We start from the raw sequence: 18245 nt of genomic DNA on the forward strand, positions 1-18245 counted from the left end.
GAGAGTGCAATGGGATAGTTAATGAGGTGTGCATAATTCTTGCCTTTTTCAGTCCAGGCATAAATTATAAGAGCAAGGAGAACAAGTTGGAGGAGTGCAGAACTTTGTTTCTTCACTGCGGCAGTATTGTGTGATGCTCTGGTTGCATTGCATTGGATAGAGTGCAAAGGAGGTTCACCAGGTTGTTGCCTATGATACAGCATTTCAGCAATGAAAAAAAAATGCATCTGTGTGGCTATTTCTTTGAAGCAGAGAACTTTGAAAGAAGACTTGATGGAAGTGTACAATAGTATGAGGAAAATTGTCAAGAGTTTCTCGAAAGTTTTTGCACTGATAATCAAGGGGAACCTTCCCCCTCCAACCTCCGTCCCAACCAGTCGAAATAAGAACAAGGTGGCATAATTTTTAAGTGGTTTTGATTGAAATCGAGAAAGAACCATTTCACCAAACGGATGAATGGTGGTGCTTCCATCAATGCTTAAAATGTCATAACATACAAGGCAGTGGGCCGAGTGTGGGATTGAATGAGTCGAGTCATTCGTGTTTTCTGGCAGTGAAGACTCAATCGCCCGAATGACTCTTCTGGCCTGTTTTATTCCCTGAACCTACAGTTCTATGAACTGGATAAATAATCATCATAAGACTGGCAAGAACACGTCCAGTCTGGAATTTAGCAGAAGCATGTTTGCTCAGACAATGGAAGCAAATAAGGTGCAAAAGTTTAAAGCTGGTCATTATAGAAGGAAGGACATCAGAACAGAGTACGAGAATGTTGTGAATCTTTGGAAATGTTTGCACAAAGAATAATAGGGTCCTGGTGTTTATTTAAACTGAGATGACAGATTTCTAATCATGACGGAATTCAAAGATCATGGAAAAAGGCAAGTAAGTGTAATTAGCCAGGATTGTAGTGAGTGGCGGAGCTCGCAAAGCATCCAAATGGCTGATTGCTGTTCTTCATGTTTGTGTGGTCCTGTCACTTTAATAACTCACTACATAAAATATGGGTCAGGAAAATCACACCTGATTTCCCAATAAAGGAGGAAAGTTGGATTTAAGCATGAGGTAGAAATAAAGAGGAGGTGTGGACTGATCGGAGAGATAGAATATAGAACATAGAACATTACAGCGCAGGACAGGCCCTTCGGCCCTCGATGTTGCACCGCCCTTTGAAACCAATCTGAATCTCATCTAACCTATCCTATTCCGTTCTTGTCTGTGCGCCTATCTAAAGACCACTTAAATGCCCTTAAATTTGGCGAGTCTACTACTGTTGCCACCAGTGCGTTCCACCTCTGACTATTCTCTGAGTAAAGAAACTAGCTCTGACATCTGTCCTATATCTGTCACACCTGAGTTTATAACCATGTCCCCTCATGCTAGTCATCGCCATGAATGGCAATACGTGGAGGCTTATGTACAATGCAACTGTCAGTTTATTACTGCTGCATGAATATCATGCAGCATTAGAAGCATTAGAAATATATGTCATGATAGGGAATGGAGACAGAAGATAAAGTGTCAACTCTTGAGAGAAAAGAGCAAGTTGAAGGTGGCCATTGTGAGAAACCGTTGGAACACAGTGTGCATTCCTCTCGAATGGGACAGTCAATTAACAATTGTGATGAGTTCGCTCTTTCTCTTTTGTTCAGTTCCGGTGGATGGAAAATGCCAGAGACTGCTGTTCCAGCACATCATTGCTCCACAGAAGCTTCAGGATGGTTAAATGGTACGTTCACTCTTTCTACAGAACATGTATGTGCATTCGTTGCCCCTAAAAGCAAGATAATCAAATTGTGAACTCGTTATTGCAGCTACTCATCCCACCGAGTCCCAGGGAAAAACGAATGGCGCAGTATGTTTCAACTGGAATGGCAAGCTCTGCCATTGGACCAAACAGATAATGATTCAAAACTGTTCCAATTACTTTGTGTATTTTTTGAAGAAAACAAAGGCAACAGGCGCTTACTGCACAGGTACAATTCTGTTATGTAATAGAATGAGTGAAAACGAAGTGTCCCTTTAACATCAAAGTCACACCAAAGAATTTACACACATTGTGCTTCGTAAATAAACAATGCAAGGAGTTACAGCAAAGCAAACTGAGCATTATTTTTAGTTCTTCTTCAGTTTGCTGTCTGAAGGGACACCCTATCTCCAGCTGCTTGGTAGGTAGGTGCAGGAATGAAGCACAGAACGACGGCAGTTGAAGCAGGGATCGCACTTATGTTGCTCTTCCCTAACCTATAAGCTTTTGGACTTCAAACATTCTGCAAGAATCTGAACACATATTAATAGCCGTCGAAGTAGATGGGAGGGAGATGATGGAATGCACAGAATTGGGTAGGGGCTTGGAGCCAAGTGGAAAGTCGTGCTGCAGAATGTTGATGCATGTTACTCATAGGTGCTTCCAGAAGAGATTGAATAAAGCCCCATTTTTAGATTTTAAACTAAATTATAATCCCACAGAATTGAGAGCAAGTTGCTAACATAGCTGGAAAATGTGAGTACAAAGCGACAAAATATGGGGATAATCCACAGTGCTCCGATTGCCAGCATGTGACTAGTGGTGTCCCACAAACACCTGCAATAGGTCTTAATTATTCACATTATTTCTTAACTTGGATGTTGCATCGACAGGATCGCATCCGAGTTTTCTCATGACATTAAGTTACACAGAATAATATACAGTTTGGAAGATTGCATAGAGTTACAAAGGATTTTAAAAGACTAAATAAATGGGAATAACTGTGGCAGATTGACTTCAATACAAGAAAGTGTGTGTTTATCTATTTTGGAACGGAAATGATCAATCAGGTAACTTTCTGACCAATATAAAGATAAATATAGTGGATGTACAGACTGACTCAGGGGATCAGTTACTTGGCCCTTTAAAATATCACAAATGAGTTCAGAAAATAACTAAGAAAGCTAACGCAATACTACCTTTATGTCTATAGGACTAGAGTATAAGTGAGCCAATGTATTCTTGCAGCTATACAAAACCCTAGTTAGACCACTCTGACAGTAATGTGAGTAGATCTGGGATTCACGTCTTTGAAAAGGTATTTTGTCCATGGAGGGATAATGATGTAGGGTTAATGGAATGACATACAGACTTCAATGATTACATTTCTGGACTGAATCGACAAATTAGGTCTATTTCTCTGATCGGAGTCTTCAAGATATGAACAGAAGAAAAAAGATATAAACTATTCCCATTGGAAATTCTAGAAATAAGGAGCACATTCTGAGAATTTGGATTGACGGTTCTGGAGAAAAGCTAGGGAGCACTTCCAGTCACTAACCAGCTGGTAGATGTTTTGAAATATTTTCCGTAAGTGGCAGTATATGATGGATCAGAGTTTCTTATTAAATTTGAGACAATGTTTCTTCCGTGCATGCGTGAAGTAAAGGATGAAGGAATTTGGGCTAATGGCTGGTCGATGAGTTTCATGAGGTTGGGAGATCGCTCTGGAATTGCCTCGAGGCCAGGAAAGGGACTATCACGTACCACAAGAAGACCACCACGTTGGTGCAGAAATTGAGGGATGTAGAGTGCACTGAGTTAGGGCAGTGAGGATGCAGTGACTGACGGGAGTGGAATGACATACCTGAGGTATGCCGTCTTCGTTGAATAAGGAGAGGGAGATGCTGTGACTGAGCCGAGTGGGTGCTGTGTCAGAGTGGATTACAGATACATTGACTGAGAAGAGTGTCTTGACGTGATGTAGGAAATGGGATGCGACATGGCATTTAGTTGTAGTGACTGAGGAGACTGCGATTCTGTAACTGAAGAGAGGGGTATGTAGCTATTAAGATGTGTGTGATGTAATGAATGATGACACGGTCACTAATGCAGTAACTGAAGTGAGTGTGACATATTAACTGAAGTGAGTGAGATGCGATATTGTGGGATTTGAGGTATAATGACTCAGGTGAGTGTGACATAGTGACTGAGGGGAGGGAGATGTGGTGTATGATGCCATGAGATACTGTGACTAATGGTAATGGCTTCCAATAACAAAGTAAAGCGAGAGAAGGTGAGTACCAGAGGTGAGATGAAGTAACTGAATGGTGTGACTCACAGCGACTGTATATTTGATTGAGCTTTTCTCCTTTTCAAATTCTATCACATCATATCCGAAATAATGTAGTCACAAAGTCATAGAGTTCTACAGCATGGAAACAGACTCTTTGGTCCAACTCATCCATGCGGACCAGATAGGCTAAGCTAATCTAATCTCATTTGCCAGCACTTGGTCCATATCCCGCTTAACATTTCCTGTTCATTTTTCCATCCAGATATCTTTTAAAAGTTGTAATTGTATTAGCCTCCACCACTTCCCCGGCAACTCATTGCATACACCCACTACCCTCTGCATGAAAAAGTTATCCTTGAGATCCCTTGTAAATGTTTTTCCCTCACGCCCTAAACATATGTCCTCTAGTTCCAGACTCCACCATCCCAGGGAAAATGTCTTGTTGATTTGCCCTAACCATACATCTCATCAATTTTAAACCTCTGCATAGTCACTCCTCAGCGTCGGATGCACCAGGAAATACAGCCTCAAATTATTCAGCCTTTCAATGTAGCTCAAATCCTCCAACCCTGGCAACATCCTTGCAAATCTTATCTGAATCCTTTAAAGTTTCCCAATATCCTTCTGCTAGGAGGTAGATCAGAGTTGCATAAAATATTCCAAAAGTGCCCGAACTAATGTCCTGTGCAGCTGCATCATGACCTCCCCACTCCTGTACGCAATGCTCTGTCCAAAAAAGGACAGCATACTAAATGCCTTCTGCAATATCCTGTCTCCCTGCAACTCCACTTTCAAGGAACTATGAACCTGCACTCCAACGTCTCATTTTTCATCAACACGCTCCAGGACCTTACCAGTTGATGAATACGCCCTTCTCTGATTTGCCTTTCTGAAATGCAGCACCTCACATTTATCTAACTTAAACTCCATCTGCCACTCCTCATTTGTACTCTAAGGTAGCCATCTTCACTGTCCACATCAGCTCCAATTTTGGTGTCAACTGCAAACTTAGTAACTATACCTCCCATGTTCACATCGAAATCATTTATATAAGTAACCAAAAACAGTGGACCCATTACCCCTCCTTGTAGCATATCACTGGTCACAGGCCTCCAGTTTGAAAAGCAATCCTCCACCAACACCTTCCGTGTTCTACTATCAAGCCAGTTCCATATCCAAATGGCCAGTTCTCCCTGCATTCCATGAGATCTCACCTCGCTAACCTGTTGATGATGAGGGCAATTCTCAAACGCCTAAATGCAGTCCATATAGTTCACATGCACCTTTCTGCCTTCATCAATCTCTTTGTTCCCTCTGATAAATTAACCTGCATTTATTTCAATGCAGGATGCTCAACATTGAAGTGTAGTTATTGAAAGCTGTTGCTAGACAGGATCCTGTTGTGCCATGACATACGGCATGGATCAGTACTGACTCCTTGATTGTCTATTATGTTTTTTTTTAAAATAATCGAATCCCTTCAGTTTGGAAGCATGCCATTCGAGCCCACACTGACACACCAAAGAGTATCACATCCAGACCCTATTCCTGTAAACTGGCATTTCTCATTACTAACCCAACACTCCTGAATACTCTGGAGCAATTTAACAAGGCCAATCCACCTAAAAGGCACACCATTAGACCGTGGGAGTAAACCAGAGCACCCAGAGGAAACCCACGCAGTTGTGGGAAGAATGAGCAGACTTCACCAGACAGGTCTCCGAGGCTGAAACTGAACGCGAGTCCCTGGTGTTTTGAGGCAGCAGTGCTAGCTGATGTTGTTGTGGTAGTTGGGGGGTGGGGTAATGGTTGGATTTGGTCACGTAAACACGTCAGTGGCATATTGGAGATAACTCTGAGAAGCGCAAGGACATTCGAATTGGAAAAAGAAGGACAATGCCAAACAAATACTTAATGTCAAGAAAAGAGATAACTCGGAGAAATAAAGGGACTTATGGTGCTCCTAAGCAGGTCACTAAAAGTGGAAAGAGAACGCATTGGGATAGTTAAGGAGGTATGCATAATTCTTGCCTTTTTAAATCCTGGCATAGTTTATAAGAACAAGGGGTGCACATTGGAGAAGGGCAGGACTTTGGTTAGTCACAGCGGGAATATTGCACGACGTTCTGGTTACCACACTTAAAATGCGATGTGATTGTGTTCGATAGGGTGCAAAGGAGATTCACCTGCCTGTTGCCTATGGTGCAGCATCTTAGCAATGAATAAAAGCTGCATGTGTTTGTCTATTTCTTTGAAGCAGAGAAATTTGAAAAAAGACCTGATAGAGGTCCAAAAGATTCTGAGGACAATTGTCAAGAGGTTTGAGAAAGTATTTGCGCTGATATACATGGGAAACCTTCCCCCTCCTACCTCCGTCTCCACCAGTCGAAATAATAATGAGATGTCATAATTTTAAAGTGGCTTTGATTGGATTCGAGGAAGAACCATTTCACCAAGATGGTGAATGATGGTGCTTGCATGATCACTTAAAATGTCATAACATTCACGGCTATGAGTCGAGTATGGGATAGGTGTCATTGGTGTATTGTGGCAATACAAACTCAATGGCCCGAAGGACTCTTCTGGGCTGCTTTATTCCCTGATTATATGGTTCTATCTTATAATCATAAGATTAGCAAGAACAAATCCAACCTGGAATTTCGCAGAAAGATTTTTGCTCTGACAGTGGGAGCAGTGTTTGCAAATGGATTCGAAGGTGTGAAAATGTGAAGTTGCTCATTTTAGAGTGAAGGACAACAGAACAGAGTACGCGAATCTTGTGCAACTTTGAAAATGTTTGCCCAAAGGATTATAGGGTGCTTGTGTTTATTTAAAGCTGAGATGACAGATTCCTAATCATGAGAGAATACAAGGATCATGGGAAAAAGCAAGTAAGTGGAAATATCTGATCAGCCGAGATTGTAGTGAACGGCAGAGATCGCAAAGTGTCCAATTGGCTGATTGGTGTGCTTCATTTTTTATGACCCTCACATTTTAATGTCTCACTAAATAAGATACGGGTCAGGAGGAAAACTCATTCCAAAAAAGGAGGGAAGCTGGATTTAAGCATGTAGTAGAAATAGAGGAGGTGTGGACTATTCGGAGAGATAGAATATAGAACTTGGAACATAGAAGATTACAGTGCACTACAGGCCCTTCAGCCCTTGATGTGGTGCGGACCTGTGAAACCAGTCTGAAGCCCATATAACCTACACTAGGTTATCTCTTGCGCATATCTATCCAACGATCCCTTAAAGTTGGCGAATCTGCTCAATTTTCCAGGCTCCAACTACTTTCTGAGTAAAGAATCACACACTGACAGTAATGTGAGTAGATCTAGGATTCACATCTTTGTAAAGGTATACTGTCCTTGGAGGGATAATGATGTCGGTTATAGGTTATAGGAATGACACATAGACTTCTGGAGTGAATGGACAAATTAGGCCTGTTTCTCTGATCAGAGTCTTCAAATATTAACAGAAGAAAGAAAATAAAGAAATATCATTTATTTCCACTGGAGATTCTAGAAATAGGGAGCATAGTCTCAGCACGGTGGCACAGTGGTTAGCACTGCTGCCTGACAGCGCCAGAGACCCGGGTTCAATTCCCGCCTCAGGCGACTGACTGTGTGGAGTTTACACGTTCTCCCCGTGTCTGCGTGGGTTTCCTCCGGGTGCTCCGGTTTCCTCCCACAGTCCAAAGATGTGCAGGGTCAGGTGAATTGGCCATACTAAATTGCCCGTAGTGTTAGATAAGGGGTAAATGTAGGGGTATGGGTGGGTTTCGCTTCGGCGGGTCGGTGTGGACTTGTTGGGCCGAAGGGCCTGTTTCCACATTGTAATCTAATCTAATCTAATCTAATTGGGACTAAACAGTTCTGGCGAAAAGTTAGAAAGCACTTCCAGGCAGAAAGGCTGGTAGATTTTTTGAAATCTTTTCCATAAACAGCAGTTTCTGCTGGATCAATGTTTTGTTTTTAAATTGGAGACAGCTTTTCTTCCGTGTCTGAATGATGTAAAGGATGAAGGAATTTGAGCAAATGGCTGGTCGATGGATTTATTCCTCAGATCAGCCATGAGCTTATTGTGGAGAAAGTGAGGTCTGCAGATGCTGGAGATCAGAGATGGAAATGTGTTGCTGGAAAAGCGCAGCAGGTCAGGCAGCATCTAGGGAACAGGAGAATCAACGTTTCGGGCATTAGCCCTTCTTCAGCCATTCCTGAAGAAGGGCTAATGCCCGAAACGTCGATTCTCCTGTTCCCTAGATGCTGCCTGACCTGATGAGCTTATTGTGGGCAATTCAGAAGAAAATACCTTTAATTCGGCTACTTATTCCGAAATCTAGCGGGCAATCAAATACTGAAACAACAGTTCAGAATTTATTCCACGTAGTACCAAATATTCGACCTCTCAAGTAAGTAAGCACAAGCCTGCCACCCAACTTCGCTATTAACTGATTAATGTTGAGGACAGGACCTCAACCAACTGACATTTCCAGGATTCGCTGCTTCTTCGGAGCTGTCCTATTGTTTGATCTTTTCAGATTTTCATATTTTGGTCTCAGAAGTGACAAACTGATGACTTTTTGTTTTAAAGTCCTTTCATCGAAATGACAGCAAATCTGCAAAGTGCCTTCGTATGAAAAGCATTCTCGTTGTTTCTTGTTACATTTGGCATCGACTACCTGTTAGCAGGCACAGTTCTCCTGTAATTAACTCCTTAAAGTAGGATTTATGAAATGTTATACGGATTGACTGTGTGCATTGACTGCCTGCAGGTCGTGTACTTTTTGAGCAAAAACACAATGTATTTGCAGACACATTGCATTTTTGCTGAAAAATCAAATGACCAGCAGGCAAGAGAAAGTGGGCACTGCAGATGCTGGAGATCAGAGTCGAGAGTGAGGTGCTGGAAATGCACAGCAGGTCAGGCAGCATCTGAGGAGCAGGAGAATCGATGTTTCGGGCATAAGGCTTCACCAGGAATGGGAACCGGGGTGGGAGTCTGAGAGATAAACAGGGGGGAGGGTCGGCCTAGGGAGAGGAAGCTGGGGTTGTGACAGGTGGGTGAACGTGGGGAGTGTGAGTGAGAGGTCGGGGAGGAAGCTGGGGCAGACAGATAGGAAGGAAGATGGACAGATCAAGAGGGCGGTGCTGGGTTGCAGGTTTGGGAATTGATTAAGGTGAGGAGAGGGGAAATGAGGAAATTGGTGAAATCTACATTGATCCCGTGCAGCTGCAGTTTCACAAAGTGGAAGAAGAGACGTTCTTCTTTCAGGTGTTGGACGGTTCGGGTTTGGTGATGGAGAAGTCCGAGGACCTGCAGATCTTGGCGGAGTGGGAGGGGAAGTTAAACTATTCAGCCACGGGGCAGTGGGGTTGCTTAGTGTGGGTGTCACAGAGATGTTCTCTGAAACATTCCGCAAGTGAGTGCAGGGTTTGCACTTCGCAAGGTCACCTCCCCCCCCCCCCCCCCCCCCGCACTTCCATCGAAAACCTTAAAGGATCCTTACACATCTGTCAGACATTTATGTGTACTTCCACACACGTCATCTACTGTATCCCTAACAGACAATGTTGTTGACTTTCCACTGAGGACACAGGAGGCTAATTTGTGGATCATTTCAGGGAACAACTCTAGGTCACCCGCACCAACCAACCTCACCAACACGTCGCTGAACACTTTAACACCCCCTCCCACTCCACACGTAAGTGCTGGACCTCCTCCATCAGCAAACACTCACCACTCGACGTCTCATCTTCCACCTTGAGACACAGCAACCACACTGGATCAATGTGGACATCATCAGTTTCTTCGTTTCCCCTCCCCCCACCTTATCCCAGTCCCAAGCTTCCAACACAGCACCGCCACCTTGACCTGTCCATCTTCCTTCCCACCTGTATGCTTTACCCTCCTCTCCGACTATCACTTTCACTCACAACTTCATCCACCTGAACCTTTCTCATCTACCTTCCTCCCAGCCCCACTTCCCTGCTATTTACCTCTCAGCACTTCCAGCCCATAAGTCTCATTCACGATGACGGGCTTATGCTCGAAATGGCGATTCTCCTGCTCCTTGGATGCTGTCTGACTTGCTGTACTTTTCCAGCAACACACTCACAGCTTGCAGGCAGTCAATCCATGTAACAGTTTACAAATTCCTACTTTGGAAATAGAACATCTGACTCAAGAGTGTGACAGAGACATACTCTAACCTCAGACCTTTAATATATTCTCTGAGCTGAGATGTCACATTTTCTTTCGATGAAACATTAGATTATCTCGAGAATATGACTTAATAGAAGTTCTGGGACTTACATATTAACCAACCGGACCAAACAAAGATGAAAATTTTAACAGCAATCTAGGTTTGCTCAATATATCGTTTTAATTGCATGACACTGCGACCTTTTGCTGTAAATTCTGTGTCTTATGATCCTGCCCCACTAGTTTCCTGACAAAGAAGCAGCGCTTTGAAAGCTGGTGCTTTGAAGTAAACCTTTTGGACTATGATTCTGGTACTGTGTGATTTTTAACTTTGTCCACCCCTGTCCTATAGCGGCACCTCCACATCATCTGATGCAACTGTACACAGTTATGAGGGCAATTCCAGTGTGGAATGTAAATCAGTTGTACTCTTGGTTTGACGGCTCAAAAAGCAAGGGGACACACTTTTTAATGCTGAAGTGCAGGAGGTTTCATGGGAACTTCACCCATCGTCTCGTGTAGATGGTGTCTGAAATGGACTGTCTGGGAAAGTATTGCAAATGGGTAAACTCACGACTTTCATAAGTTCATTCGATGAACATTTGTGGCGTCATTGAACTCAATGCTTTGGCCTATTCATGGGAAATGGGATCAGTGTTTTCTTCTTTGCTATGCAGTTTCACAGACTGAGGGGCCTCTTTGATGCTGAACTATTTTATGATTCTGTGATTCAGAGAATAAAACGTCTCTCTTGTTTTGTAACAGTGCTGAATATCACTATTGAATGTTTTTGTCACACAGTTGCAGAATCTGGAGACACTGACCCGTGTGTGTTTCACAACGTGTTGGCACAGCCCTGGAGAAGTTTGAATTGCCGTAATTGTGAATGTACTGGTAAAGCAGAATGTGATGTGCACCTTAAACACGGATGGTATCGATTCAAAAGGTAATACAGATTTCTACCTGGCAATAATCCATTAAAGATGGATAATGTGCTTTTCATCATGAGACTACCTTTGTTTGACTGCATGGATGGGAACTGGGTGAAGTCGGAACCATCAGGTGGAAAAGTAACTGATTAAACATTGTGACAGGATGGCCTCTAAGAAGGATTTGTTCCATCTTGTTTCTCGAGGAAACAAGTGTTGATAGCGTTACCACGACAATCTATTCCATGTAAAGAAGACTCAATAGTTTTGGTTCTTTCATAAAAGTGGACAAAAGAAGCATGAGCGTGAGAGTCTGGCTCACACAATAATAGTGTTTTAGTTTTTGCTGTCAGTTGTTGGAGTTGGGCTTTTCGGAATTGGAACTGAAGACACAACCCTCTCTCTGCTGCAGAAAAAAAGAATGAGGTCTCATTCTGCTGCTATATTTGTGCTTTGTCCTGCACTGGAAAAATTCACAAACACGGGAAGTCCGCTTCCTGACTTTGCTTTTTTTTCAAGATGTGTTTCTGAAATGGTACTACGTTGGAACAGTTGATGAGTCATCGTTAATATATAATTATTTTCTCAAGTATTTAGATAGAATTAAAGTCATGCCAAGTTTTTGTATTTTAACGCTGGTGTGGGGAATAAAATATATATTTTGCTCAAACCATGACAATTTGACCAATATAATCACATCTGGAACGCCACATTTTACACTTACCTTTAAATAAGGTAAAGGATATGTCAAGGCTATCTCATGACAGGTATTGATGGATTTGGTCGGATGTGTAACAATGTAAATAGGCTCCGATCAAGAGGGCTCAGAGAGACACAGGAGAAACGATAACTGTTTCTGGATGTCGAACAAAATAGCGACATAGTAAGGCCATTGGTGATAAATCTAGACAGAAGGAGGCATTTTAAACAGGAGGAGATTAACATATTGAGCCTCACAGGTTGTGAAGGGGATGCAACGAGTTTACAAAATGATATTGATAGGTTAATGGGTGGCACGATGGCACAGTGGTTAGCACTGCTGCCTCATAGCGCCAGAAACCTGGGTTCAATTCCCACCTTCGAGCGACTGTCTGTGTGGAGTTTGCACGTTCTACTTGTGTCTGCGTGGGTTTCCTCCGGGTGCTCTGGTTTCCTCCCACTGTCCAAATATGTGCAGGTTAGGTGAATTGGCCGTGCTAAATTGTCCATAGTGTTAGGTACAAGGGTAAATGTAGGGGAATGGGTCTAGGTGGGTTACTCTTCGGAGGGACTTGTTGGGCTGAAGGGCCTGTTTCCACATTGCAAGTAATCTATCTAATCTGTCAGGTTAAAGAAGTGGGCAATAATGCATAAATTGAGTGTAATGAGAAGTTGAGCACTTTGGAAGTTAGATCATATAATAATGTAAATGGGGGAGGGATAGGTGCAGAAAGCTGCAACACAATCGGCCTTGCGTTTTCTTATGAACGAGACAAAGAAAGCAAGCAAACAGAGACAGCAGGTAATCAGAAAGTCTGGTCAGAAAGTCTGTCATTATATCAAGGGTTTATCGTATAAATGAAGGAAAGACTTATTGCAATTGTACAAGTTGCTGGTCAGAGAACATCAGTAGTACTGTGAGCAGTTTTGATTCCATTTTTTCTGGAGATGTATCCTTTCATTCGAGGCAGTGTAGAGTCGTTTAACAAGATTATCTGATATGAGGAGGGATTTTCTAATGAGCAAACGTTAAACGAATTGGGACAGGACTCGCCATAGTTTCGAAGATTGAGAGGTAATCTCATTGAGGTCTCTATGCTCCTCCCGATGTTGGTTGCCATAAGCATCAGTGGCTGAGGGGTAAACTGATAGAATTTATAACGTTATGAGGGGCATGCAGAGCTTCAATTGTCAAGGTCTTTTTTTATTTCTGAGGCGAGGAGTCCAAACTTAGACGGCATAGGTTTAAGGTGAAGAGTGAAGAGATTGAAAACAGACCTAATGGGCAACTTCTTCGTGCAGAGGGTGGTATTTGTTTGGAATGAACTGCCAGAGGAAGTAATCGATTCTGGTCCAATTATAACATTTCAAAACCATCAGGACGGTTATACAAATGAAAAGGATTTGTCAGAATATGGGCCAAATGTTGGCAAATAGGATTAGATTAGATTAGTATATCTGGTCGGCATGGATGAGTTGGACCAAAGTATCTGTTTCTGTCTTGTACATCTCTATGCCACTCCGACTCTATGTCTGATTGTCATCTTTCCCATCCAGACTCTGTATCTTTTGAACTTGTTGTCAGTCACGAGTATATTAAATGCAAACTCAAATAAATCCAAAATGCTTTTCACCACTCCTTCCTGGAACGGGCATTTCAAAGGCTAATACAGGCGGGGCAATAGTTGGGCGACATTTTTTACACACCTCACACTGAGTACTGTGCGGAATTCTGGAATATGCAATATCGAAAGATTGTGATAGTACAGGAGATGGTTTGGAAGAAATTTCCAAGAAAATGTAGCTTGAGTTGGAAAGATTTAAAATGCAGTTGACAGGGCTATAGATTTTAATTTCCGAAAACCGATGTAAACAACCGTTTCAGTTTTCCTTGTAGCAGAGGTGATTGAAAGGCGACATGATTAAAATGCATAAAGAAGTTATGATTTTCAGAGATAGGCTCAAAAGGAATATCCTTTCTTCTTCCCCCTTGATGGAGACATGAATGGCCAGGAGGCATAAAATTAGGGTAATGGGTTTAGACAGCATATGAGGAAAAATGATTTTGCCTCGAGGTAATGGCAATCTGGCGCTTACTGTCCATGAGGATGACTAAGTGAAAACCTCTCACGTTATTACAAAGATACTTAGATGGGTACTTACGATGCTAAAGCAAAGAAGGTTGATGGAAAAGCCGTTGAAAATTTGGTTTTCAAACTGTTTTTGACTGGTGTAACACAATGAGATAAAGGACTTTTTTTTACATATGCTCTCAACCTCTATGGGTCCATGACTATGATGAGACTCTGAGGAAGGTTAACCGGCTTTGGGATGGGAAGTATGGTTACATCAAGGAACTTTAATTGGGTATGCTGTTATGGCAGATTGCCATTCATGAGCTTTCTCTGTGATTGCTGTTTCAGCTCCGGTGGATGGAAGATGCCAGAGGTGGTTGTCCAACCATATCACTGCTCGACACGTGGAACAGCGTGGTTACAGGGTAATTTCATAATTTATTAGACAGATGTTCACTGTCCAGCACTGTTCACAGTGATTACGTTCTTCAATACTGATAAACCTTATTACAGGTTCTCATCCCACCATGGCCGATGGGGAAGTGACCAGGAGAGTTTGTATAAACTGGGAAAGAAATCAATGTCACTGGGTCCATGAGATAAAGATCAAAAACTGCAGCAGTTACTTTGTTTATCAATTGAAGCCGTTGCATTATTATGCTGCCTACTGCACAGGTACAGTTCTCTTTTTACGTTACTCACAAGGGCAACTTTGGGGTGTCTCACTCCACCAAGAAAATATCATTCCAATGACTTTGGAAGTAGTTTGAACTTCCAATCACTGAGTGGTTGAAAACTTTTGAAATACAATATTCAAAAGTGAGCCGAGTTAATTGAAAAGAGGAAGAGAACATAATGTAGTTGGGAAGTCACTGCTCTCAGAGAAGATGGAAATAAAATATAACAATCAGCCACTGCAGCACGGAATGATTGGCAATGTGAAAGCTCCTCCCTGTCTTAATTATGAAAGGAAACAATCCAAAGAAACAGGATGCTGGTTTTCAAGGCATAAAATCCAACTTCTTTCAGTCGAAGCACTCCTCTCCCTTAAGCTATGAAATTCAATTCGCTTTAGTTCCTACATTCCAGCACATCTTACTCAATGCCTCACACTCCCCTGGTGAACATTTCTAACTTCCCTCAACAACAGTATCATGCTCACTGTAGTAACTACATCACTCTGCAATCTGTTCTGATGTCTCTCTCATGTCAGAAAACACATCCCAGTCCATTAATCACTGCATCCCACTGTCCTAAGATATTATATTACATTTTTCACTGTCACTACATTGCACTCACTTGAGTCACCATGTTCTACTCCCATCCTCACTGCATCCATTTCATAAATGCAAGTTGGACGTTTTGGGCGGAGCTGTTTCTTTATGTGGTGTTAAATTCACTTTCCCAGCTACAGTACACTGTCAAAGTTTCAGTCTCTCATTTCTTGGTCTTAACACAGTAGTGCCATTTACTCAAAGGACACATCGAATCCTAATCTCCGAATCATAGTCTCATTCCCACATTCATTTGAGAACATTTCACAAATGCCACAGAGAATGTAGGATCTGAAAATAAAATGACCGCCTAACAAGCAGGGATTTAAATGAATTTGATCCACTCGTTTAGTACAATTACTGCAGAGGCAAAAGATCTGATGGTGAAGTGTTTTTCTTTCAGTTATAGCGAGCAGCAGCAATTACTGCTGTCAATGTTTCTTCAGGAAAATCACAAAGGACATAGATTCGTATCTGGTATTAAATCCAGGAAAGGCACTGTGCCTCGGCATTATATTTGTATCAGTTATTCGTGGGAAACTGGGTGGCTGACTGAGCCAGCATTTACTGGCCGTGTTTAATTGCCCTGGAGAAAGTGGAGATGCAACAGCTTCTTGATTAGTTCCAGTGTGTATGTAGGTGGATGACCCACAATGTCCATAGCGAGGGACTTCCAGCATTTTGACAGTAAAGGCGCAGCGATACATTTCGAAGTAATGATGGTGATTGTCTGGGACATATTCTTGCACGTTGTCTTGTCCCCATATGTTTGCTTCCCATCCTCGTGTCGATGGAAGCAGCCGTGGGTTTGAAAGGTGCTGTCTGAAGATCTTTAGTGAATTCTGTCGTGCATTTTGTAAGTAGTACAAACCGTGCTCCTGAATGTTGGTGGTGGAGAGACAGATGTTTGTGGATGTAATGCAAATCAAGAGGAATACTTGAGCGTTGTTGATGCTGCTTCCATCCTGAGTACCGCCTTGGAGGTGTTAAGCAGTCTTCTGGGAGTCAGAACGTGAGTTCCTGCCGCAGAATTCCTAGCCTGGATTTACTGTTGCCACCTTTTAGTGACAAATCTATTTGAGTCACCCCAAGGATGCTAATAACGGTAAATTCAGTCATGGTAACGGAATTGAATCACAGGGAAAATGATGACGGTGTTACTTTTTGATGACTATCATTGAATCCCTACGGTGTGGAAGCTCATTGAGTCCACACCGCCTCTCCGAAGGTATCCCACACAAACCACACACACACACACCCCAACCCAATGCCTCTAGTCCTAAAGTTCCCATGGCTAATCTATCTAACCTTCACAGTTTTGGACTGTGGGAGGAAACCACGCAGACAGGGGACAATGCGCAATCACCACGCAAATAATTTCATGAGGCTGGAATTGAATCCAAGTCCCAGGCACTGTGAGGTAGCAGTGCGAAACACTGAACCACCGTTTCACCCTGATTCCTTGGTCATCTCTTGTCACTTGTGTGACTGTTACTTGCTACATGTCAGTCAACACAGGGATATTATTTAGATCTTCTTGCATTTGAATATGGGCTGTTTCAATGTCTGAGGGGTCGCAAACAGAGCTGACCATTATGCAGTCATCTGTGAATATCCCAGTTCCTGACCTTAAAACGGTGCGAACGTAATTGATGAACATGTTGAGGATAGTTTTACCGAAAATTCTAACGCCAGGAAGCCCTGCAGTGACGCCACGAAGCTAAGATGTTTGACCCCAAACCACAGAATAAAATTCTATATGAAGGTTTGATTCAAAGCAGTAGAATATTTGACCTTGACACCCATAAATCCCATTTTGCTCATGCTTCTGATGCCTCACTCATTCGAATGCAGCTTCAGTGTCAAGGTTTGACACTTGCGCCTCATCTCTGGAATTTTCCTCTTGTCCAGTCTTGAACCAAAGCTGTAATGAGTGCAGGAGCTGAGTCTTTGTGGTGGAACTTAACTGGGCGTCACTGAGCGGGTTATTGCTGAGCAGGTGCTGCTTTATCTCACTGTTGATGACACCTTCTATCACTTTGCTGAAGATCGAGAGTTGACTGGTGCGATAGAAAATGAATATTTTGGATTTGTCCTGCATGTAGTGGATGAGACATAGCTAGGAAATTTTGTACACTGCAGTATTCATGCCAGATTTGGAATTGTTTTGAAAGAGCATGGCTAGAGTACGGCAAGTTCTTCCTTACTATTGCCGGAATAGTCTCAGAGCTCAGTAGCTTTGCAATATCCAATGTCTTCAACAGTATCTTTTCACTGCGCTGAGTAAATAAGAAGCCTGAAAACTTCTGTCTGTGATGCTGGGAATAATTGAAGAAGGCCAAGATGGCTAATTCACTTGGGAATGCTGATATGAGTTTCCCTACAGTATGGAAACAGGCCCTTCTGCCCAACAAATCCACACCAACTCTCCGAAGAGTATCCCACCACAACCCTACATTTACCCCTGATGAATACACCTAACACGATGGACAATCCAACATGGCCAATTCACCTGACCTGTATATGTTTGGATTGTGGGCAGGAACTCACAGTTTCCTGAGAGAATGTGCAAACTCGACACAGACAGTTGCCTGAGGCAAGAATTGAACCCAGGTTCCTGGCGCTGTGAAGCAGCAGTGCTAATGACTGAGCCACCATGCCTCAAACGTTTCATACTAGTGTTTTCAACTGTGTTGTGCTTTTCCATCATTTAGGATGGGGGTATTTGTGGCTCCTCCTGCAATGAGTTGTTACGTAAAAACACCATTCACTGCATGTGGTACTTCTGATCCATTGTTTATGGGATCGCTTCCCTTGTCACTGTGGTTGCCTGAACCTACCTATACCATTGTTCGTTTTCCTCAGTTTGAATCTCTGCTGTGTCTCCTGAATTACTCCCAGAATCTCTCGCCATTGCTGTTTCACTGCCTTTCATGCTGGGCTCATCTACCAGTCAATTCTACCTCGCTCATCCCTCCCTTGAAGTAGCCGTGTTTTGCAGCTTCATTTTGTTGATGCG

General features: G+C 42.7%; 1 protein-coding gene across 3 annotated transcripts in view; it reads left to right on the top strand.

Moving 5' to 3' along the window:
* LOC148134719 (pancreatic secretory granule membrane major glycoprotein GP2-like) overlaps window positions 1-18245 on the top strand; it is a 54853-nt gene that overhangs the window by 15310 nt on the left and 21298 nt on the right. For 2 of the 3 annotated variants that reach the window (XM_087985331.1, XM_087985332.1), the window contains exons 4-8: window positions 1653-1729; window positions 1815-1976; window positions 11051-11195; window positions 14301-14377; window positions 14466-14627. In XM_087985331.1, the coding sequence (XP_087841457.1) occupies window positions 1653-1729; window positions 1815-1976; window positions 11051-11195; window positions 14301-14377; window positions 14466-14627 (623 nt within the window). The remainder of the gene's footprint in view (window positions 1-1652; window positions 1730-1814; window positions 1977-11050; window positions 11196-14300; window positions 14378-14465; window positions 14628-18245) is intronic. The other variant, XM_087985333.1, reaches the window with a different exon arrangement.

This window comes from Chiloscyllium plagiosum, unplaced genomic scaffold (genome assembly GCF_037043375.1).
Source record: "Chiloscyllium plagiosum isolate Xiang-an unplaced genomic scaffold, Cpla_swu_hap1 HiC_scaffold_52, whole genome shotgun sequence".
In the NCBI taxonomy this organism is placed as follows: Eukaryota; Metazoa; Chordata; class Chondrichthyes; order Orectolobiformes; family Hemiscylliidae; genus Chiloscyllium; species Chiloscyllium plagiosum.